Source organism: Sparus aurata, chromosome 6 (genome assembly GCF_900880675.1).
Source record: "Sparus aurata chromosome 6, fSpaAur1.1, whole genome shotgun sequence".
Classification (NCBI taxonomy): Eukaryota; Metazoa; Chordata; class Actinopteri; order Spariformes; family Sparidae; genus Sparus; species Sparus aurata.
This window is the reverse complement of record NC_044192.1, coordinates 32,297,915-32,323,217: the sequence shown is the minus strand read 5'-3', so window position 1 is coordinate 32,323,217 and position 25,303 is coordinate 32,297,915. Positions and strand designations below refer to the sequence as shown.

At 40.1% G+C, this 25,303-nt stretch overlaps 1 protein-coding gene across 2 annotated transcripts in view; it reads right to left on the bottom strand.

The window, feature by feature from the left end:
- The window catches only part of cntn4 (contactin 4), a 172,343-nt gene that overhangs the window by 115,003 nt on the left and 32,037 nt on the right, over positions 1-25,303 (bottom strand). For both annotated transcript variants that reach the window (XM_030420977.1, XM_030420976.1), the window contains exon 3: positions 7,321-7,453. In XM_030420977.1, coding sequence (XP_030276837.1) covers positions 7,321-7,453 — 133 coding nt within the window. The remainder of the gene's footprint in view (positions 1-7,320; positions 7,454-25,303) is intronic.

The window sequence follows — 25,303 nt, the reverse complement described above, 5'->3', positions numbered from 1 at the left end:
GAACCACTGTGCTGCCAAGGACTTGACTTCCTGAGAATAGATAGCATTGCAGCCCATCCATCTTGCCAGACCCCAGTCAAACTGCATGAAAATGCTACTTAATCATTATGGTGCGACAATTAAAACAAATGCCTGCAACCTTGTCTTCACGCTTGTGTATTCTAGACTAGTCCACATGATAATCATTGGTGTTAGGGGTGATCAACGAAGGGTATAATTCGCTTAAAATGGCAACAGCTTCTCCAATCGCTGCACACAGAAGCACCTTATTAGAAGGAACCCAGGTGGGAGGAAAAATCAGTCATTTCAGAAAAATGGCTTCAAGCCATAACTTACTTCAGCCGGAGCACAAAAAGAGCTCAGACGCTTTTATTTGTTATCAATGATGTATAACCATCAGAGCAACAAGAGCTTGTGCATGGATAAACGGGCATAAAAGGAGCATTTCATACCTTATTGGAAAATGGACAATGCAGATTTGATTAGGGCCCAAGGTGATTTAGCGGTTGATTATTTCTTTGAGGAGAAGTTCTATATTTCCCTCTGCTTTGATTTTTTAATTTTCTCTGAATAATTTCAGGTTCAGCTGGGAAAACAGAGCATTGTTTCATTTGGAAAAGAAAGCAGCTTTGATGTGAAGGAGGGGGGGTTTGCTAAAGCCCTTTCGTACAGTAGACAGAAGTTGTGCAAAGTTGTTTTTGTGCACTCCTATCTTAACTCTCCTTGTTGTGCCAATTTTGGGCCTTTGAGGCATAAGACCCTTTCTGAGAAAACACTGACAGTGGTTTTGCGTTATCTCTGTGCTATTTTCTTGCTTTATTGCATCTTTTACAGTATAATATACCCTATAGAATAGACTCGTTTGCTTGTTTTGTGGCAGAAAATCAACTATGTTGGTTGCTGTGGCCACTGGAGTCAGTACAGGATCACCACGTAATACATATGTAGGAGCTGATTACATGAAAAACAATGTCAGACTGTGTTGCTTACCCGCCTACCCGACACTGAAGTGTCTCACAAACAGCAGGCTATTTGTGGGCTGGACATTGCAGCACTCACAAAGTGCCTCCACAGACTTTTTTCTTTTCATAGACAAAATATGTAGCACAACAGTCTTTCGTGGCTCCTCTCCGGTTCAGTTATAAGTAAGTGTATGCTCTCCAGAGCCTTATTATTACACACAATAGAGAAGAGCCTGTGTGGGGTTGGGGGGGGGGAGTGGGGGTGGCTGCAGTCTCACAGGACCACAGCAGCGATTCATTTGCAGCTGAAGTGGAACAAAACAAAAATCAACAGAAATATTTTACGGACAGGTAACACCTTCGACTGGAGCAAGAATGTGAAATGGACAGGAGAAGGAGTCGACTGGCGGCATAAACCTACGTATCGGGCTCTGATAGTGGCTCCCTCTGGTTCTGAAAAGGGATCCTGTCAATTATGAAAGCAGCCCTTCCACAGTCATAATTGCTCGGAGAGGCTCTGCATTGTATCCGTACTGAAAGGTTTAACAGGGTGACAGCTTGAAAACCAAATGTTGCAGAAGTCAGCTGTGGATTTGATGCTCTACCCATGTTGCTCTCAAATATTCGACTGGATTTGCTAATTGAGCCTTTAAAATGTTCTGATGTATCCGAGCGAGTCATCATGTTGAAACGCATAAAGAATTTACCCAGTTGGAGGAAGATATTGTGAATCCCTGAAAGGACCCTAAAAGTATGTGTGTGGTAATTAAACATAGTGGTAGTTAAAGATAATTGCTCACCCAAAGCTTCCAGTGCTCTTTTGTGACAAATTGAATGCCCTATGACAGCTCTTGTCGCTTTAAGCCAATTAGATAACAACTTTAAAGCTGCTAAGTGACAGATACTCTAATTTCTAGGAAACTCGAGCACATTCTAACTAAGATTAAATGGAGACTAGTTCAGGAACGGTGACAGGAAGCAGCATGAGGGGAACTTCAAATAACATGATTGTGTCACTGTGTGTCCTTCTCTGTGGGAAGTGTAGCGCAACAGATTACATCAAACACATATAAACTAGATTATTTAATAATTCTATTTACAATGATTTATGTTGGCAAGCAGGCCACAACAGCAGCTCCATTTGTAAGGCACATGCTTTATGCAATCATGTAGCAACAGGCCGTGTACACAGTGGCATAATACCACGCCATCTGGCTCATGAGGCTCTGAATGTTGGGCGGTCTGTTCCTTTTTTCTTAAGCGTTGCTCTGTATTGTGCTAAAAAAAAAAAAATGGTAGAACTTTTACTTTGTAAACACCTCACCTTGAATAATTAAAATTAAAGTAATTTTTTTCAGTTCACTTCTCAATTCAATATTAGAATATGTGGTGCATTCTAAAATCTAAAATATACATATAAAAGAAAGAAATAGAAGCATACCCTACAACTGCCCCTACTCTTGCTCAGTTGATCAGATTGTTAATTTATGTAGTTATGTCAATGTAGTATGCTATTGTATCCCAAGTCCCACATATTTATACTATATTGTAAACTATGAAACTCTACCTACCCCTCTAGCGTCACTTTTGCATGTGATGAGCTGGTTAGCACTAATACATTACATGCAATGTCTAGTTATAACTGTCAAAATAAAGCCTCTGTGGTCGAATTCGCAGCAATACGTAACATACAACGTCCGGTTAGACTGTCAAATTAAAGTGAGCTGACAAAAAGTTCACATACTCTGACATATTATGACTTTTGGACTGTTATTAACATTGTCAAATGGTTGTGGTTTGGTTGGTTTTTAGCAAAGAACATACAGGGTTGTGTTGGTAAACTTACTTATGATAGGGTCAGGGTTAGGGTTATATTTTGAGTTCTGTATGTTGGGGGTAGGGGTGTCACCAATAACCATTATTGACAAGAACCGTGATATCAAACAAATAAAAATTGATATCAAGTTATCACGTCTCTGTTTCTGTATGTTCTTGCTTTGCTACAGTTGGTTACACCAGTTGCCCACTGCCGTACGATGCAAAAAGACGGAGAAAAAGCTGCAGTAACAGTTAGCTGGCTAGTGTGTGGCATGGATCTGCTGCTACTCATTGATTTACTACTGCTGTGCAAAATCATTTATGGTTACAGAGATTCTCTCTCCACCTCCCTACACTCGGATAAAAAATGTTATTTATTCAACATAAAACGGACAAAACACACACTAACTGTTATCGGGGAGTGCCGTTGTGGGTTTCCTTGGTCTACAACGGTGTTTTGATGGGTGGTGTGCTAAGTGGTTTCCACATAGATGCCAGGACCCTTGGAAGATTTAGATTTAATTTAGATTTATTATCAGGTTTAAATACCCATCCAGTTTTTAAATAATCATTTTGTTAAGACATCTTGTGATTGTTATGTTTTTTTTTTTTTATTTATATATTTTTTATTTGTTTCCTTTAATTTTGAATGGCGAGTAAACTCTATATAGGCATGAAATAGAGACACATCTGCTAGATGTTGATAGATAGATAGATAGATAGATAGATAGATAGATAGATAGATAGATAGATAGATAGATAGATAGATTGATATTGGTGAATATTTCTTTATAAACTGTATGTATATATTTTATCTTATTTTATTTTAATGTGTCTTATTCATCACTCCATATTTATCAAAGGAACAATTCAGCTGAGTGCCTGGAATAGAATTGATGTCACCGGCTCCCTGTATTCTCCTCTTTGAAGAAAGAAAACATCCTCGGCGTCCCTTGATTCAGGTTTAGTGCGAACGATTCGGAGCACATAACTCCGCTTGTGGCATTTAATGTAAACACTGCAGCTCAAACTGTCAACTTCACTGCTGCGGAATGTGCAATTAATGAACTTTGAACACGATTTAGCTGTTGTCTGTTTGTTGCAACCCATCTTTAGGAGGCGGCGGCGGCGGCTCTGACAGGACCGCACAGCGACCTTGACAGGAAACGGCTGATTAGGTCATCCTCTAAGCTGGCTCAATCCCAAGTATTAAATGTACCAATCCTTCCAAACCTCAGCCCAGCAATTTCCGTGAGCAAACATGATTGATCTGAACTTTTACTTGCCAGAGATGCTGCAACACAACACCAACACAACACCCCTTCAATAGACTAATAGTCCATGCGAGAAGGGAAATAAAGGGGGCAAAAAAAAACAGCTGCTCTTTGAACTCTGCAGCAGGGAAAATGTGTTTGAGCTGGGTGCGAGGCTTAACATGCATCCCTGGGCCTCAGACACGCCAGACATGTTTCCAGCAGGGGGTTGAAGGGAAAATCCAGCACAAAATAGAATATATGTAATACATTCCTATGATCCTGATCAGCTCAGGCTTGATTTGCGAGGATGAACAAGACTTTTCTAAAGCTAGAAACAACAGAGCCAAGACTCTCTCGTTGCTGCACCAAGACACAAATCCTGGAGCGGTTTCGAGATGAATGGAAGACCGAGTCTGGGGACACATGGACAATACTCAGCACTCTATTACAGGACGTGGACGCTTTCACTGCTTCATTACTGTGACGACTACAATGCAGTAAAGCTCATTTGAAAGTACAAGCGCCAAACACTTTTTCAGTGCGAGACAAAACGAATTTCAGTGTCAGTGGGGCAGCTTCAGGCTTTGTCAGATTAGAAACTTTCTGGTTTCTAGTTTTAGAACAAAAGTGTCACGCGGCGTGTACGGATTAAACTGTCTGAGATCAGAAGAACAATGTGCGATCTCTGTTGTACAGCTCATCGTTTCAGCTTGAATCACACGACAAAGCTGCAAATCCGTAACTCTGTAATTACTTTGTGATCTTACTATACGATCTGGAATTACACCGATTTGACTTTTCCTGAGACTGTGAACCTTTCTGACAACCCTTGTACCCATTCTGGTTTTCATTTCTATATTCATGTTAAACAGATACAACTGTTTAAAAGAAGCACCAGCTTTATGAACCTTAATTTAAGATGAGGAGAAGCATTGTGTTGTTGAATCGTATGCTCTGATGTGTTTTTTTTAAATGAAAAAAAAACAAAAAAAACAAAATACATTCACCTAACTGTGCCCAATACCGTCAGAAATTGCACTGATGTAAATCACACAGACAAAAAAGGGAATTCTTCATGGGTTTTGCCACTCCTATTTCCATATTTCCATTTGTGATGGATGTGTTTTGAGCTTAGGTGCTATTGCTCCACTTATGCTGTGGGTGATGTAAAGAGGGAGTGTGATATTGCAATAGGGTAAATGGGTAAGATGTGTGCTAAACCTGATCCCCGTGGTTTTGTAAAAGCTCACACTCGTCCACATTTAAGCGAACCCGCATCACAAAAAGACAGGCTGCACCGGCATCAAATGTGTTCACGACAGTTTCTGTTGTCACTGCATGTACACACAACTACAATGATTACTGTTGACATGTAATTTGGTGAAAACGTAAGTGTTGACAATTATTTTGATGCTTATCTTATTAATAAACATTTTTTTATATATATATATATATATATATATATATATATATATATATATATATATATATATATATATATATCTTTTCAGTACTGTTTTATGTTATTTTATCCTTTTTTTAATACTACCATCTTCTATTTACTTCTATATTCCTCACTATGCAGCTCAGGGATGCTTCGCCTTTTTTTTTTTTTAGCTTTTTACAATGACAAAAACGACTTTTGACCTTGAATTTAAAGGAAAAGTCACAATTTGATGAGTGTGAGCCGAGATATGAGCTGATACAGCTCTGTATTTGATTTTTCTTTCTCTCTTTCTTGAAATTATAAATATGTTTCCATGAACATGTAAAAGTTTATTCTCAGCTAGCATAAACTTACAGTAAATCTATCACTGGAGATGGTCGATGGCTAAGTTTTATCACTGTCAACAAATCACAAGAAAAAAACAAAACAATTTGTGTGTTTGTCCTTCAGTACATTCTTTCTCCCTGTCCTGTCTGTGGTTCTTAGCCAAAAGCCCATGACACACCTTACTAATGCAACCCCAAAGGACCAATTATGAAGGACTGAGTTCGAAATAAACTATAGTGTGAATCACAGTGAGGGGAAATGACACCCAGTGCAATAGTGTGGCTCATTCTAAACAGTTTTTTCAACAACACTGGAGCTCTATGCAGCGCTGCTAGATGGAAAATGTTAAACTATCTAACCAGGAAAGTAGGGTACTCAACTCTGTGCTTTTAGGAGTACTGACTGAATTATGTTGGTACTGTTGACTATCAGCTCACAATAAATCAAACAAATAGCACATTCCTTTGCAGACATGCTGTTCAATATGCTGTCAAAGGATTATCTTATTTTATCTTATCTTTAAACAGTATATGTGATTTTTTACAACGTCCAAAACTTTGGTATAGGATCCAAAAGAACAAGAATTAGATAGTATTTTCTGGCACCTACCAGAGGCTTAAAACTATCGTATTTTGGAAAGAATGACTGCACGGGTTATAATGCGTAATTTCAAAGAACACATATCAAAACAAATTGTCGAGGTGCCTTCAAATCTTCATCGATAATTTCCTTAAAGCTGATCTAGCTATGATGAAGATGTGTCCATAAATCCATCAGTCGGATGATTTTGTAATATATAACAGGAATTAGTGGCGCATCACAAACGACTCAACACGACATCCTCTTACTGAGAGGGTCCAAGCTGCGCCTGCAAGTTGCTTCAAATGAAAACTCTAACTCAACCCTAACTTTCCAGCCACTCGTGCAGAGTCTACACTCTGCACGACCGGCTGGAAAGAGGTTACATGAGACCTGGGATCCATCTTTTGCTACTCTGATCCTGTCAGAAACCCACTGCTAATACGAACCTCACAAAACGGTCACATTTTTGTACATCATTTATTTGTGATTTTTGATCGTACAGCAAAGTTATCGTACAAATATGGTTATAACTGGCTTCATGCCACTTACCAACGTATCAGTTGTAACAATGATGAATAGAAAAACAAAATAAACCAAAAAGAAAAATAAGAATAAAATAAAAAATAAAAATGTAACACTGAGTGGTTCCTCCTTGCATGATGAGTACCTACCTCGTATTTTCAAGATTTCCGCAGTGCATCTGAGTGCTTGTTCAACTATTCATTTAATGTGTGTGAACGCCTCTGTGCCCCTTATGATGTGATCAATCAGAAAGCATCACTTTGTGGTTTAGTTGAAAAAAAACGTGTGAACATGTTGCGTTATATCAGAGGACTTACAGACATCTAAGGTTTCCCAACAGATCACTGGTATCGTGAAGGTGTTAACACGCACAAGGATTGTTAAAGACAAGACGGATCGCACTCACCGGTAGATTGGAGGTGGGCTTCCCTGGGCTTCACAGCTGAACACCACCTCCCTGTTCCTCTCCAGAGTCTCCACGGGATATACAATGCTTCCAGGCTGCTTGGTGAAAACAGGACTCTGCAGGACACTGCTCTCTGTAGGACAACAAGGCGAGACAACACAGCTAAGTATAAACGTAGAGACACGGGCTTGTTTGTAAAGCAGCCAATTAGTCAGCAGCAGGAACAGGTTGATGCTGCTCGAAGTGTTTGGAGGGGCAAAACCACAAGCAGACAAAAGATATCAATTTGATGCGCCTGTCACGACACCACGGCACAGAGAAGAATGATTTGAAGTGAGACGTGTCTTGAGCAGCTATTCAGATGGTAATAAGATATAGAGTCTGATTTATGTAGAGCAATTATCTGGGAAATGGCTTCATTTACTTCCGTCTACCCGCTCTTATTAGCTCATTTATTTATTTATTTGCCCAGTGATGTTAGGATTGTGTGTCCATGCAGAGGTGTTATCAGGTGGTTTTTGTGTGGTTAGAGCTCTTTGATGTAAACAACACAACAGAAGTCTCAGTTACTCCATTAAGGCGCCATTAACGCTGTGTGCATGGCTTTAGAAAATATCAATGACACTTTAAAGACAAGTGAAACGAACAGCCTTAATCACTTCTTTCTCTGTAAAATGTTTTTTTTTCTTTAAAGTCGATGCAACCACAAGCAGTCAGAGACACTGGAAGCAGATATCATTCAGTTTTTTTTATTTTTTTTTATTTACGTCAATCATCCTTTTTTGTATTGGCAGTTTTATCCAGTTGAAAGTTAACATAGCTGTTAGATCTTACTTTGCCATGCTGCAATCAAAAGTGGTAGGAGAAGAAGCAAAATAAATACAACCCATAACAAAGTTTGCATGCTTCCCTTCAGAAGTCTGGGCCCATTCATGTTTAAAGTTGTCTAACTGAACAGCAGTGTTGATGGCGAGGAAAAACTCAGTAATGTTCGACTCGTCAGAAACACACATCTTGCAAAGTCCTCACCATCGCAAACTAGGGCTGGCAAAAAAAACAATACTTTGATTTGATACTAAATATAAGGGTCGGATATGATACTAACTGCAAACAGTACTGAATACATCAATACCCAAAGTGAGAGACACACCCAGCCTGTACGCTGCACGCCGGTGTGATACTGTGACCAGTGACCACGGCAGACGGCAGGCAGGCAGGTTGTAGCCAGGAAAACGTGTGTGATTCCCGACACGAGTGAAAGCCTTGTCAAGATGGCAAGTGCTTTACAGCCACCGCGACTAGCTATTGCTGTAAAGAAAAACAGCGGAGGTGCTGGTTGGAAGTATTTTGCATATGAGGCAGACGACCAAGGAAGGGCTAAGGACAGGCCTGTACGCAAACAATGACTACAAAGCGGTGTTGGCGAAGCGAGGAGGCAAATCGAACTCGTCGAAGCTTCAATACTGTAAGACCCAAATATAGAAAAACCTAAAAAAAATGTTTTTTGACCCTTCAGATGTTGTTGTAGGAGGCCTCTGATGCAGAAAAAAAATGTTTATGTACGTTTTTAGAGAAATGTTGTAATATTGCAACGTTGGGCTTAGGTGGGAGCAGAATTTCTGTATGTGTACTCATGTTCTTTGAACAACAATTCAGAACAACTAAGGGTTCATTTGCAGAGTTGATTGCTTACTTAGCCCTATAAAGGTACATAACATTAATAATAATCACACATTCATATTTTTATGAAGAATTTTTTTTGTTAGTTTTCTGAGTCATGGCTGACTTTCATTCATAGTGAAAGTCCCAAAAACAGTTCTTGTCCTCTGAAAAGCAAAGGTGAACATCACACTTGCTGCATTGCATGTTAGTGTATCCTTTAGCGCAGTGTCTGCAGCTTCCTCTCCCTGTCTTCACTGGGAAATGGGCAACTAGGTCCTAGCGTATATCCAATGGGAGGTGTGCACTTCTCTTGGATGGTCTCTTCTAAGGAGTCAGAGGGCTTCCTGATGTCACTGTTGCTGGGCTCCCTTTGCCTGAAGATGGTCGTCCTCTCTTTGGAGTTTGGAGCGCCGTGTTCACCAGGATGAGAGAGGATGCTGGCTGTGCCTGAAACTGTCTCCTGTTCATTGTCTCTTTGCTAGACATCTTGAGAGAGGATGATGGTGTGCCAGAAGATGTACATGTACCAGCGACGGGATTTGATGGGGGACCTCTATTTGGCTGTAAATGAGTCCAACAAACAAGCAACCAAGATTTTGTGACATCCCGGTCAAGAAGGGTTAGCAAGAAACTCAATAAGGAGGGCTGAAATAATGATTAGGTGTTCCGATGATATATGAACGTCATCGCCTGCCTTATCTCCCACACTTTCTGACCACGATTCAGCCTGATCTTCCAGTCTTGATGACATACATCATTCTATTTAGGTGGCTGGTATCTACGGAGCCCCTGAGGCCCACAGTTTGGACACCCCTGAGCTAGAATAACAACTTCGTAGGGCAGAAACATAATGTGACCGTAACTTTACCCAAGGGAATATAATGAATGTAGACACACATGTATGTTTCAGCAAAAATAGTGAAATGCTTTTCTAGTGACATGCCACAGAAGGTCTCAACCTGTAGTAGAAGATGATGTCTGATTGCTGTGGGTAATGAGCTGACACTGACTGGAAGGACAGGCTGAACCGTGTTAAGAAAGTGTGGGAGTTAAGGCAGGGGATGGCATTCATATATTATCAGAACACCTGATCATTATTTTAACCCTCCTTATTGAGTTTCTTGCAAACCTTTATTGACCAGGAAGTCACTTAATAAATAAGTCTGTGCTTATAGAGTGTGTAGGAGGACTTCAGGTAATATTGTACAGTTGTACTCATTACATTTTACCGAAGGTAGGTACAGAGCAACAACAACTAGCACCCCGTCAAATATAGCACTGCACGTCCAGACAACTGCAGGGGTCTCACACGGAAGCTTTAATGTGTGTACTTCAGATTTAGACTGCAACATATGGAGCCAAAAAGTAAATATATTAGAATTCAAGATGGTTTAATTCCTTAATAATTTCAAAATTCCACAAGTTTAAATCTTGGAGAATTGCTGAATATTTCCGACCAGACACAAAATTAATTGGTACAGTTTATATTTCAATGGTAGAGGCCGTACATATCAATCTATATTGGCATTTTTCCTGATATCTGGCAAATACCAGTACACCTAAGAGATATTTGCATCCCTATTGTTTGGTATCAACTAGTGACCTCAACCTACTGTGGAACATACATACAGGTAAATCACATCACATTTCATGTTCATTAACCGACTTTCGTGTAGGGAGGTGGGTATATTTAAGAGGGTCTCATCATCTGTAAATGTGACACCACTTGATATTTTGAAGCAGACCTTTTTTTTATCGAGACCTCAGGACACCTGCAGCCATGTTTATGGCGACCAAACACATGTAAACAGCTACATTATGCCAAAAAACCCTTTCCCTACCCTCGCCAAGAGTTTTTGGTGCTTAAAACTAAACACAGCTTTTTTGTGAGAGACATATAGCATCTTTTATTTTAAGCTAACTTTTGCAGAGTAGCTACTTACTGCCATCAGCCAGCACCGCCACACTCCCACGGACTGCTCCACTGACACATTACCAAAAGGTGTTTGGAGGTGCAGGCTGATCAACAATAGACCAAACCACTTTTACGCACACATTGTTTTGTGTCTTTAATTAGTGCTTAGTATCGATGCAAATAATTATGCACCTTAAAGTCATATGCTATCAATTATATAGATTATGAAGGGGGGCAAATCTCTGTTCTTCTGTCCACAAAGGGCTGCATGCTCTGCCAATTAAGCTACTCCAGCACCCCAACTGGCAGTGTCTGGCAATAATAGTAATGTAGAATATACAAATTTTTACAACTGTATATAGTATGATATAATAATAATGATGCAAATAGTGCCGTGTAAGAAACTAAATCGCTGGATTTTGCAATACAGTATAGCCTATAAATGTTCATGTACAATAGAGCTAACAATAATTTTGGCCGGACATTTTTAAGCATCTTTGCTCTGTCTAGTTTTTATTATTTTTTATTAGGGCTTGTCAGCTGTCTTTCTGTGTATCCTTAGTACAATTTGAACCAGATCATAATATCTGTACAATTACAGCTCAACTGCCCATTTGCTTTTGCATTTAACATAGATCTTTAATCTCAAAAGCACACATCTCTACAAGCTCCCTCCACATCTAATGGTAGGTTTCCCGATATTTGCTGCCGATGCTGCTTTATCACCCCCATCCTGCCACAACCTGCCCAAACACACGAAGCAAAATGTTGGTTTGGACAATTCTCTGATTACATTCAAATTGACAGAACTTAATATACTGCCTCCACCATGGAGATCACAGTCATTTATTATGTCTTCATACTACGGCAACTTTAAAGCAAAACAAAGCTTCGGCTTCGTGTTGTGAAAGTAGTGACAGACCTGTGCACAGGGTGGCATGCACAGCGTAATGCATAATTCAAGGAACTGCTCAATAGGCAATCTAATTCAAGAAAAATGTCTCCCTGCACATGGCACATTTTTACAGCATTCGAGTGAGCTTCCAATCCCCCAGATGCATTCAAACTTCACGCTAATTTTAGCACGGAGTAAGCTATTCTTTTTTTATGCAAAACCGAACACAGTGTTTAAAGGCATCACCTCTGACAAACATGCAAGGCTGCAGGGTGATTTTATGAGGTAAAAAGAGATGGAAAGCAAGGGAAAAACACAAAGGGATTAAATCTCTATATGCAGATTCCATTGATGCTGTCAGAGCAGTTGTCACTAGCCCGGTCGGTGGAAAACGTAACGATCACACAAAAGATCCGGCAATTTTAAACAGACTGTTTAAGTTTATATTCTAAATTGTAATCATGACTACAACTGCTTTGTGCAGAGGGAGCAGACTGCCGCGCCGCTTCGCTCGGGAGTGCCTTTCAGACATTAACCGACATGCCTCCAAAAGAGGATTTAAAACAATGCAGCGACATGCTTGCTAATCTTTCCTCCTCTAATTATTGCTGGCGTGTGTTAGTTGTTTCCTGATCATCCAGTAGTAATAATTCAGGTCATTCAAGGTCAAAATAATAATTTTGCTCACAAAAGGCCCTAGGTGCTTGCCGTAACCTCATACATTCTTAGGCAAAAAAAATGAATTGGCTGTGTGTTCACTGCCAACAGTGCACCATTTGCAGCAAAAGATAGTACGACTGTCCAACAATAGCCGGCATGGTCTCATTCAATAGCCATTTTTTTAATGCAATAGTAGCGTGAGTCAAGGGCTTTTAAACGGCAATACACTTAACAAATCTTGGTATGTAGCGTCCATCAACGAGAATTGCGAGAATAATTTTAACTTCATACAAAGAGGGAGGAAAAGGCAAAGAATAGGATGTTTCAGACGCTTCTCTGTATTAACTGACCTCACTCAAACACAAAAGAGGCAGAATTCTGGATTGGGGAGAAAGAAGAAAAAAAAAAGAACAGTAGCTCCGAAAAAACCTTTAAAGCTAATGTCCCTGACAGCCTACAATGATGCCATTAATTCACACCTGTCAGAGCAAAGAAACAATGCTCTGTGTCAGTTGATAAAGTGACAGAAATTCAACATCAGTCAATTTTATATTCAGTGAAGATTAATATCTTTATTACTCATAAATCATCGGAGCTTTGTTCTGTGGGGCTGCCGTGAAAATATCTGTGAAATCATCTCCACTGATAGGGCCAGCCTGTGTTATTGTGGTTATGTGCCAAACTCGATGTATCATGTGCTGAAAACACATTAGCAACTATAGCATATCTTTAAAACGTGCAGTTTTTCAATTATGAGGCGTATTCATCTTAATCCAGTCGCCACACAGACATTATGCTCACTTTTGTTCCTGTTGTTGCTGGGCAATTCTTCAAGGCACAACAAGGGCGGCGGGCTGCATACATATGAGGGGAACTAATGCAGGCCTGCTATCTGTTTTCTTCCTTTTAAAATCTGTATTCAGATTCAACCAGAAATATTTGAGGGTTGTACTGGAGGCGAACAGAAATCTTCAAAACGGCTTTATTTTCTCTGTTAGATTGTGTTCGGTTGACTTTGATACGCTCTTTAGCCTACATGTAATTAGCACTTTATAGCTGCTTAAAAAGCATGCAAAATAAAATAATATTTATAATTGAATAATGAAGCCTAATAAAGTAAGTATGTATTTGAACCCACTCTCATGACACAAATCCAACAAACTGCAAGTTTTTCTATGTGGGAGGAGGCGAAGATGAATTAAATTGACCTAAAAACAGATAAAATTAAAAGCATATGGACAAATGTTTGAAAAGCTCTCTCTGTCATATTGCATACCAGGAGGCTTCAGTATCACATCATGAGACAAAAGTGAGACTCCAGCAACAGAAGTCAAGCTTTATCCAGCGCTGCACAACTAATCTGTTGAGAACTGAAAACAGTTATCAAGGATTAACCCCGATACACACAGTTCTACCCTTCTGTGGTATTAGCCTGTAGCACATTTGTTCACATTTTAGCAAATCTGTATCATGGAAAGCTATGCTGCTTTGGGTACTGCAGTTCGACTGTTGAAAAAAAGTGTGGAAAATGATGACTGTGGACCAAGATCTCAAGTAAGGAAGCCGTTTTGACATCGTTCCTTAACACAGTACTGAACATTTATCCTCAGTGGACAATGGAGTAAGAGTTAGGGCCTTAACACAGCGAAATTCTCAAATCGCCATGATAAGAAGATCTGCTTGATGAAGGTAATTTAGTCAGTGTGAATGTTGCACGTTGAGTTTAGTTTGGGTGAGCTCGGCAAATTTGTACCATTGACCAAAAGCAAGGCATTGTGAAAGACAGCATCTAACAGTAGGAAAAGCATGTTAGCTTATTAAGATGTGCTGCACCATTTGCAGTTATGTAATATTTCGGGGTATGAACTTAATTTAAGTTCCTTAATGCGGCGATGTCACAAAGTCAGGACGGATAGGAGCAAATGATGAAAGGAAGGATGACGGACCTACGCCACTGTGAAACACACTGTGTCAGCTTGCTGTCCTGTTAGCAAACCAAGCTACAACACCGAGCCGGGCGGAAGTAAACAGAACAGCAGAAAGCACCTATCACAGCAAACAACTTCTGAAGAAACTGGGGTCTGAATGCTGCGTGGTGAAAAGCCGATGCCGGACTCACTGCATCGGTGGCTCGAAGAAGGTGAAGGAGTGTGAAGAGTTTGAAAAGTGGTAAAGGAACAAAGACGGAGCGGCGTAATGAGCACGTCTCAATCAGCTGCGTACCAACCTGCAATTAAAGGTTGCCATGGTGACGGTAACTGCCGAGCGACACCTTGGTCAGACAGTTCATTTAACTGAGATAAAGCTAAAGGCGCCGCTCAAACTCTAGCTGATTAGTGTAATTGCTATCGCCCAGACTTTTAGACCGTGAGAGGGACTGGAACTGCTTTGCTGTAAAATATGCAACACACCCTACACGACTAAATAGGTTGATTCCCAGTGACAGCCAAAACAACATAGCTACGTCACCGTTCCCATAGGTGGAACTAGTTAAGTGCCGGAAAAAAACGGCATAATAATGGGCTAATAGGTGAAAAGAGCTTTGAATTGAACACTGAAAACAGAGATAGTCTTGAAGCTGTCCTGACCAACTAACGCCAGCCTAATTAGACTGCTAGCTGTTAGTCACTGTGTCACCAAGGTTCCGGGCCCAATGTGAATGATTTGTCTCAGTTTGTCGAAGTTTCGACAGAGAAGCTTTGGTTTTGCATTGAACAATACAGAACATCACTGCATTGTGCTGCTGAGGTGAACCCCAGCTTTGTTTCATTTCTTTGTGAGCAGAACCGTCTGGAAACTTTCCCTCTCACCCGCTTCAGAGATAGCTGTTTAGCATGTCCTCGTGCAAGTGGAGTCGTGCTGAGCAGAAGTAGAAGTAGGTCATCATTAAAATCTGAACCCTGTGTTTCTCCAACACCTAGGTACCTTCACCAGGCCTCCCAGTAGGCCTCTCACACCTGCGATGGGCTGCTTCTCTTCTCGCTGCTACAGCCTGATTTATTTGCATGCAGCTCTGTGGGAGGAACGTGTCAGCCCTAAGCACCAGGTTACTGCCACAGGGAATTCCACCAGAGCTCCAGAAATTGGCTGTTGCCTACATTATGGTGACATTCTGCGAATTTTTAAATCTCAAGTCGGCTGAAAAATATGTTCTGACATACGAAAAGGCTTTGATCTTTACAGTCCTCACTTTTCTCTCTGACAGTCTGAGGATTCTGTCGCTCATTTGAATGCATTATAGTCGACTTCTGTATTTATTTTGGTACTTTAAACGTTTACAGGGTGCTCTTCATCTGAAGATCATAGGCCTTTTTACACATCCCGTACCCTTCAACTGACACATCTGCCTTCTCGAGCATTTCATTATTATCTTAGGTATCATTAAATCTTCACCTGTGCCAAAGTTTATGAAAAAGAAATGTTCCCCAACAGTCTGTTCACTGACACACAACGGGATGTCTGCCATTATCTGGGTTTAATGTGGGCCAAAAAGAGAGACTTTTCCTGGCTGTCTATATTTCCATTACATAAATAAACCAAAACTGATGGCCTCGTTCACTGTAAACAAAAATAAATGACACAATCTCCCAAAAAGTTTAAATAAAATGTTGGATTTAGGTTTAGACCAGCTGTGAAGACGTTCCACATCATAGGATCTGAAAGGAAATGAACATTGGAGAGTTAAAAAAATAAAATAAAAGGCAAATATCACAGATTTGAGATGAATGCCAAATCAACATAAAATGTATTACTTGAAAGTTTTATGTTAAACTTGAGTTGAGTATTTGAGGTATAATATTATATAGCTTATTATTACACATGCTGAATAGTAAGTATATAAAACTAACTTAATTAACATTTGAGAGTATTTCCTTGCTCGTTATTATTGCTGGGTAAGGTTGGACACTGATCCTTGACTTTACCTCCTGCCAAATGGCCACTCACGTTTGTCATGTATTGTCATATGTATCACTGGTCGTTTATTACGTATTGTCTTTATATGTAGTGTGTGAATGTTATTTTTTTTTTTAGCATGCCTGCCTAGGGAAATGTCTCTTGGGGAAAAATAAAGCATCTTCAAATTTGTATCGAGTTAAATAGCAGTTGTGTGACTTGTTTTTGTGACTTTTTTTTTCCTTTTTTCCCATTGTCTTTAATTGTAAATGACTTATTTGCAATTATATATTATATGTACATACATATATGTATGTAGGTAAGTAAACACATGTATCTGCATTCTCTCGATAGATAGATAGATAGATAGATAGATAGATAGATAGATAGATAGATAGATAGATAGATAGATAGATAGATCTCTAACAAACCCAGACAGTGTCCTCTTCTTTCACACAATATCATTTTCTCTGTCAACAAGGTGTGTTAGTTTCCGACATTTTCACAAGAGCACATCATTTGCAAGATTATGTTGTCTGGCTGAAATGCATCATGCCAGCTATTATTATGTGCAGACTAAAATTTTGTGGCACACATATCGGTCTGCTTTACAATGACTCCTGCGCTCACGGAGCCCCACTCGATCACTCGCTTTGTCTTGTGCAGCCTTGTGTATACTGGGTCTTTGAAACTAATCCACTGAGGGCTGGCAGGTTTTAATGTCATCCAACAATGCTACAATCAAACAGCTATTCAGATGGTATCAGCATTGATCTTCTAAGAGCTGGAAGGGAGATATTTTTGGACGGACTATGCACTCTCTCGCTTACGCCTGCCACGGAGGAGGAGATTAACAGCCTGAAAACGGTTCTGATTTGGCCGTCCTGAATTGTATTCATGCTTTCAACCTGACCTGTTTGGAAAGGTTGCTCCACTATTGGAGCCACAATAGAACACCCACAGAGAGGTGGTGCAAACTGTTCTGAGAGAGGATGGGATATTTCAGGACAGCCATGTTAGAGTTCATTATGTGTGAAATGTGCAGTCACCGGCTGGATGTGTTGTTTTTGTTCGCAATAGTTAGGTTAGCAGGACAGAACAAAGGTTTGACCCAGAAGGAGGCACAAAATAATGATCTTATTTGTACAATTTGATTAGCAGCCTTCCCTTTTTTATCTTCAGTAATATGTATTTAGCATAACACAGAAAGAAGATGAATGCTTTATATAATTTCTGCAGGAACACAATCAGAAGAAAGCTCTGACTCATGGTTTTCTGTAAAACCCTGTAAATACGGTTTGTGCTCTGGAACATAAGACTTTTGTTTTCCTTGCCCACCACCACTGCTCTTCTGCCAATACTATTAGGCATGCTGAAAATTTATAGTGCATGCTTAGTGAACAGCATGGCACTCTAATGTGGCCATTTTAAAGCCTTACTGCACAGTCTGCAGTGCAAACAATGAGCCAATCAACTTTATAGGTAAACACTCTGCACCAGCAGACTGTACATGAAGAGGATTGTCAAGACAGAAATAAATCATATTTTCTTATTCCATCAACCTCCAATTACAGCGCATTTGAACAGTATAATTGGGCTGATGTTCTTTCCACTCGGTCAGACATGTAGTCTCAGTCCTCACCGGAGTGACAGAATTCCCCAGTGAAGTGACAAATGAGTGTACATGCATTAGCACGTATGATGTAACACCATAGCATCCAGGTAGCGACACCTTGCATGAAACAACAAAGAAGACAGCTAAATGTCACAGCAAGTCCTCTAAATTATACAGCAAAATATGTCAGAATAGATGCCCTCTATGTATGCACTGTCATCAGCAGATAGTGCCTTAAACACTATTACATAAAAAAATAAATTAAAAAAACTGGATGGAAAGCTCAACAAGGTACACTGACCTCAGTACATGTCCGTTAAAAGTTTTTTTTGTTTTTGTTTTTGTATATATCGGCCGGTGATTTTGTCCATAGAATATGGAGTGTGTCTCCTTTTAGTAGTTTTGATCATTAATGCTACTGAAACATTGTAACTCCAGTTTTACGGTTACAGACAGGTCCCCTGGATTCTATAGACAGAGTTACCCTGTCTATAGAGTCCAATTAGACTCGATCCCAATTCCAAGTTTTGACACCCACCTCTTGTTTATAATTGGCCCCTTGCTTACCAGAACATAGTTACAAGAGGTGGTGGTTGAAACTTCCCTGTATGAAATGGAAAAAAAAACTTCAGGACCCTCATATGTCATCAGTCATTAGTTGTTGTTGACAACATTCAGCCACTAAATGTGGCATTCAGTTTCTCACCTTCCATTGGGGTTCACACACAACAATGCTATTATTCCAGTAATCTCCCCCCGTAAAGTCTGTTGCACTAGCTAATGTTGCTTATTCTGGCTAGCAATTGTAAACACTGCTAACACTAGCTAGCAAACATTAATGTTGCTAATGCTAGCTAGCAAGCATTACTGTTGCTAATGCTAGTTAACATTAATGTTACAAACACTAGCAAACGTTACTGCTGCTAACTCAAGCTAGCTACCAATAGGGCAGTAGACCTCTATTGTATTTATTTTATTCTGCACCTTCCTACATCATCTGTAGATGGATTATTTAAAATATATATAATTTATCTACATATAAATCTTATCAATATGACCTTTAATTGGCTTCAAAAAATGTTTGTAACTTAAATGATGATAGTGTTGAAATACCTTCTGATTATAACTCAACAATAGAAAAAGTGTAATTTTATAGATATCTAGCTATTTATTTTGATGAGAAACTTGCTTTTATTACCCACACTGATATGTGGTTATCTAACCTGGGATTGAAACTGGCCTTTCTTTTTTCTGATATTGAAATATGTCAAACCGTGAGACTGTCATGCACAAATCACCCATAAAATGTAACATTAAGAACAATCTATAATACATTCAAATGACAGAGAGTTCTGTCCTTATCCCAACAAGAAGTGGGACACCCCACCCTGAGGTGTCAGAAAAACAGAGGGATTGGGCTAAGTGGTGGGTTTAGGTGTATTGGAATTGCGCCTTAAAGATCAAAGCCTGCATGAAACACAGGTATGTGTCCAATCTGATAGCAGCTGGTAGCATATCTGATAATCAGATTATCAGGCAAACTTTGAATTGCCTTGCATAATGTACTGCAGTAGTCACACACTTTCACAGATATGGTCTCCACGGTGGCGGGATCCCGATATTTAATAAACACTGACATGATTGTAATGGATCAAATTTTTAATTAAAGTTCACATCTTTATCATTATGGTTAACATGAAGCCTCTGCTCCGATGAAACACGCGTCACAAATGTGCCCTTGGGGATGTTGGTAGTAAAGCCCTGTAGCTCAGCTTCTCCTCTGCTGTCCTTACCTCGCCTGTGCCAGGAACATCTCATCAGTGTTCTTTTCCAGCCACTCAATTAGTATCGCTGTCTTGGGGAAAAAAACCTTACAAGCTGTCGGAAAACTGAGAGAATAGTGTGCGGTGTAGTCGTGGTTGTTCAGCACCCTCGGCGTGACAGTCACATAAATCATTCATTTCTTTGGGTTGCATGAGAGTGAGGCGGTGTCGCAGAAGTAGCTTTGAAATGGCACCCTCGTCCACACACACACAAGGCGAATACCTCTTGTGCCTACAGACAACAGCAAGGTGATCTCGACTGATTTTCCTCCAAAAGGCCATGAATAAAACATGTATTGATATGCATATCAAAAGCCAAGAGTTGACGAAGCAAAACAAAGCCAAACAAAGATGTTGGGGCAGTGGAAAAGGGGAGGGGGAGAGTGCTTTCTCTTGAACCTGCTCTGAATCCCTTACACCGCCAATTAGCGAGGGCTTGGCTCAGAGGCCATCTGGGGATGCCCCCCTCCTTCATCTTGACATAATTGCTCCTCTTGAGGAAGAGCAGGTGAGTGCACCTTGAGACGCCTGCTCCAGGTTAGCCAGACATGCGCTTCAATTTCGTGGGCTGAGTCTGAGCTCTCACTAATACTGTCATCAAGCAGATCTCAACCCTAATGAAAGCTTTAATAGAGGGAGAGAACAGTGTTAAAAATGATGAAAACCTCAGGGAGTCAAATAGTTCAAATAGTGGGGTCCTGAGGTCATGTTGCAAGGTACAAATTTGCTAAAATGTGGCCGGTTTTCCTTAAGCACTGCTTCGGATTAGATGATCAAAGCCACCTCGCAGAGTAATCTATTCCTAATCAGCACATAATGAAGTGGGGACAGCTGGGCCCGTTCGGAGGTGTGCACAGAGGCAGACCCAGGGGCAGGGGGCCACGGAGTCTGCCTAGCAGCATGGATCAGCTGGCCTGGCACCGTCAGGCTCACTGCAGGCTGCTCACCCAGTGGAATGACAGAGGTCAGTGTTCATCCTTTCACTGTAAAATGGCCTGCAGAGATCAGGGCAGCACTACTGGAAGGGACCTTGACATATGAGGCCATCTGACATGCACGTCAACCTAAGACATGCCCTTCATGGGCGATGGGCATGATTATGGAGACGCATTAGGAGTGCATCATTCTGGATGGCAGTTATTGCAACATCCAGGAGGGCTGCTGCCGCTATGACAGATGCCGCACGTCCTTTAGTGAGTCAACAATATTAAACCACAGAATTGATTGAAGAGCTATATTAATCATTGAGCACCTTTAGTCAGACTGGAGCAGGAGTGATGTGTTTGTGTGTAAATTGATGTTTAGCACTGGAAGAAAAGTTGGTGCCAGCAGTGGTGCAAGATTGTTTTGATGCTTCTCAGCCCAAATGGATAAAAAAAATAAATTCAAATACAAAACAGCAAATGTTATCGATAATAAAGAATACAAACAAATTAATAAACAATAGCAACAGTGTTGTGGCTATGACATAATAATCAAGCATCAATTCAAATGATTGCGTAGTGTGTTCTACGTCACGGACACTGGACCGTAAAATGCAAGCATAAAGCTCTTTTCTATTTCTGCCGTAAGCCCTTAAAGAACAGAACAAAATGAAAAGACAGCTCAAATAACATAAATAATAGGTTTTGTCTAACTATGTTAAATGCAACAAGCCTTGACAGCACCCTAAAGTCCTAGAGAGAGTCCACATGCAATCCCACGCTATCAGAATGCCAAAGAAATATTGTTTTGATGTTGAATGCAAAAATGGTTTCTCTAACATTGAAAACACTACAGCTTGTTTGTGTTCATGATAGCTCAGGTGGGTGGAAATAATGGTAACGCATGTCTCTGTTCAGCAAAATAAATTTAAGTAATTAATACGTCACATCTGTGTTGTGCTATGAGACTGGATGTGTTTGCATAAAAATGATTACAATGCATTAATGTATTTTTTCATGTAGTGATATTTTGTCTTTTAAAACCCGCCGAACTCACAGTAAACCAGCTCAAAACCATTTGTAGCCACACAATGACACCCAAAACGTCCCGAGCTGACAACAATCTGAATACCGGTAGACTTTATTTGAAATGCAGTTATCTGTTATGCTTATGTCAACCTGTTGGATTTTATTGGATACATTTGAATATCATTTTTAAGTGATTGATCATTTGGATTTCATCTTGCTTGAAGGACGCTGTAGTATTTTATATTTTGGGAAATTTCCCTCTCACCTTCCACACAGTCAGTGGATTTCGTTTATCTTGCAACATCTTTAAACTTCATTTGTGGAGTCTTAACTCGCCTGAGATACAAAACATATCAGAGTAAACATCTTGTCAGCTTCTATTGTTGTCACAGTGACAGTTTGATTGTATGTTAACACAGTCGTAAATGCAGAATGATACAGAGAGTTTTCATAGCATTACGGAACAACAATAACTACATATAAATAACAGCTGTCATCATATTCACTATGATGGATCACCTGCCTGAAGCAGGTTTAAAGCTTATTTTTTTTATCAAATCCTGCAGAAATGAAATGAAACTTGTGGCAGCACAACAGGTAGCCTTCAAACAGGCAAAAAAATCGTAAAAACAGTGAAGTATTTGGAAGGTCTCCAAAGTCCTCTATATTATATCCTGTCCTTCCTGAGATGACTGCATGGCTGCCAACAGTGAGCTAATGGTGAGTCAGCTCCACTGAGTCAGTTAGCAATGAAACATTTCTTATTCTTCTTGGAGCCATATTTCACCAACTGCAGAAAAAGTTCAAAGATTTGTTTTATATCAATTTTAAGTACAATGTAAAATGAGGTGTTGCCTTAAAATACCAGGACATTCTCACAGCCAATGTCCAGAGGAGGATTGGGTTTGTCGGGGGGGTGGGGGGGGCGTCTCATAACAAGAACAACAACAATGGCGGAGTACATGCTTGTGTTTGTGCTGCAGAAGATATTGAGCCTATCAGGGTTACTAGGGCAAAATATTATGCTCCTCTGCCACTAGGCTGAGCAAAAGGATTATGGACAACCGACTAGCCATTTTTGTCTTCTTCTTGTTGTGTTCGGTTTCTCCTTCCACTGCCTGTTTGTATACAGTCGCGAGCTTTATGCGCATGCTCAGTCTCTTTTTCTCGTGTCATTTACAACGGATCCGGAGGAAAAAACATTGTTATGGCCAAAAGTCAAGAGTAAATTGTTTTAATTCATGTGACTTACGTAAGTAAGTGAACATATATTAATGATGTTCCCGATGACACATACATTACGTGAGAGGCATCTCGTACATTACGTGATATGAGTTACATCTCCTACGGATGTTATTAGTTTCTTTCTTATCTTAACGCAAAGTATGACCTTTTCCGAACCCTAACCAAGTAGTTACATTTTTTACCAAACCAAATTAAACAGTAGCCATTTGACAATTTTAATTACATTCCAAAAGTCATAATCACAATTTTGAGTAGACTTTAATATTACGTATTGTTGCTTGACGGCAGAGCCTTTATTTCATAAGTCTAACTTTTGACAGTAGTGGAAACTGAAACTTAAGGATGCTGACTAAGCTGCCAAATTTGATAAGTTGGGAGTGAGAACCAGGGATGCTAGACTCAAATGTGGACACAGAGTTGGAGGCGGAGCTCCATTCATCCCTATGAAAGCTGCCCAGTGGCATGGGGAGCCAAAAAAGCTTGACTTCCCGGCTTAAAAAGGACTCTGATCTCCTGCTTTGTGGGGCCCACAGAGCGTACGCACTGAAGAATTCCACAGACCGAGCTGCCTAACTTCCGTTTTAGTCTTCGGCCAACTTGAATAGAAATAAAATAATTAATTATTTTGGCTATTCTAGGCTTCCGCAAATTGTATGGCTTTATGAATAGCTTAGCTTATGATAGTCATTTTGAAGGGGTTGTGACTCTAACACGCTACACTAGCTACAAATATCATCATGGGATTAGTTTAGTACTCCCTGACAGTGTCCCTTAGATTGTACAAACATAAGCAATTGCTGTGTGGTGATAATGTCTTGAAAAAAGTAGCCCATACAACAGCTCTGCCATTAACTCTGTCTTACGCAGCATGTTCAGTTTTTGTTTACAACATCAGTGAGGTGTAAATTCAACAATAAATCTATCATTGAGTTTGCAGTTTGTGGTGGTCTTTTTGTCTGACCGCGCTATTTTTAAAGATGCCATATATGTAAATTGAAGATACGTTTAAAAAAAAAATCAAAACCAAAACATTATTACCTTAATGAATGTAGTTTTTTGGCAAAGCTGCATATTGGATTTGATTAGATTGTCACGATGGACCCACAGTAACATGGTCACTGAGTGTTGTATTTAATCGAACTGTAGAAATACCCAAACTTCTTCAACCAACACTTCTGCAGTGGCACAAATGGATTTATTTATCCCTCAGTGTGGGCCAGGGCTAGCAGCAAGAACACAGTTACTAACTCTTTCATCAAGAGGGGATTATAATGCTGGATTGCTGGCAGAGGAAACAAGGCGCAGTGCCACATGACTAATTGGCAAAGTGAAGCTGATTCACTATTGGCCGAATAAGCATTCCTCCAGTCACGTCTCGTAGTTCTGCACGTGCCCCAAAATCATGAATCCCAGTTAACTGTCTAACATTAAAGTTTCCGTTTCTGCAACTGATATAGAGCCTGCACTTATTGAGACCTCTTTTTTATACAGATACAACTCAAAGCATTAATGAAAGCTCGGCTCCATTTGAGTATCGTCATAACGCATGTCAGTGATTCAGCATGCAGAATGCAATGTTTTTAAGTACGCCATGAAAAAGGCCTAAGTCTTCCTTCCTTTACTTCAGTTTGATTGGAAAGAGGATCACAGAGAAAATGTAAAATCAACTTAGATTACATTACAACGAAATAAAATATACATGACCAAAACAAACTCAAATAATAGCCAAACAAACTGGTGGAGACGGACCCCTTTGATATGCTAAAGAGTGCCATCTGTTGCCAGCAATAACTTAATGTGCTGAGCAGATAGTGCCATCTGATTTCATTACTTTCAAAGTATGTTTTGAAGCACAGGTAATGATCCCCCTCTTGCTCATAACCCTTCACCAGCACAAACAGGAAGCTGCTTCCTGTTGGTGAACCTGTACTTTCACTTGTTTGATATCACATCAGATAGCGATCGTCTTTGTGGGAGGACAGCAGAAGTGGGAATCATGGCGCTGGGCAGCAAATCACACCCGGAGTTTATCTTATCAAATGTGCGGCTGCTTCGTTATTCATTTCCAGGGCAAAAGGAGCTGCGTCCTCAGCACATGCTTGCTTAAAAATTGCTGTAACACCTCCACAGAGATCGATTTAATGAAATGTCATGATTAGGGCTCCAAGCACCAATAGAAATCTGCCTGTGCAACACATTGCATAATGCAATGAGTTTGGATAATGCGTAATGCATCAGCGTACTCCTGACCTGACAGTATTCAACTGTTTTACAATATCATTATGAACGAAAGAGTCCCATATGATTCTTTTAATTTTGCTA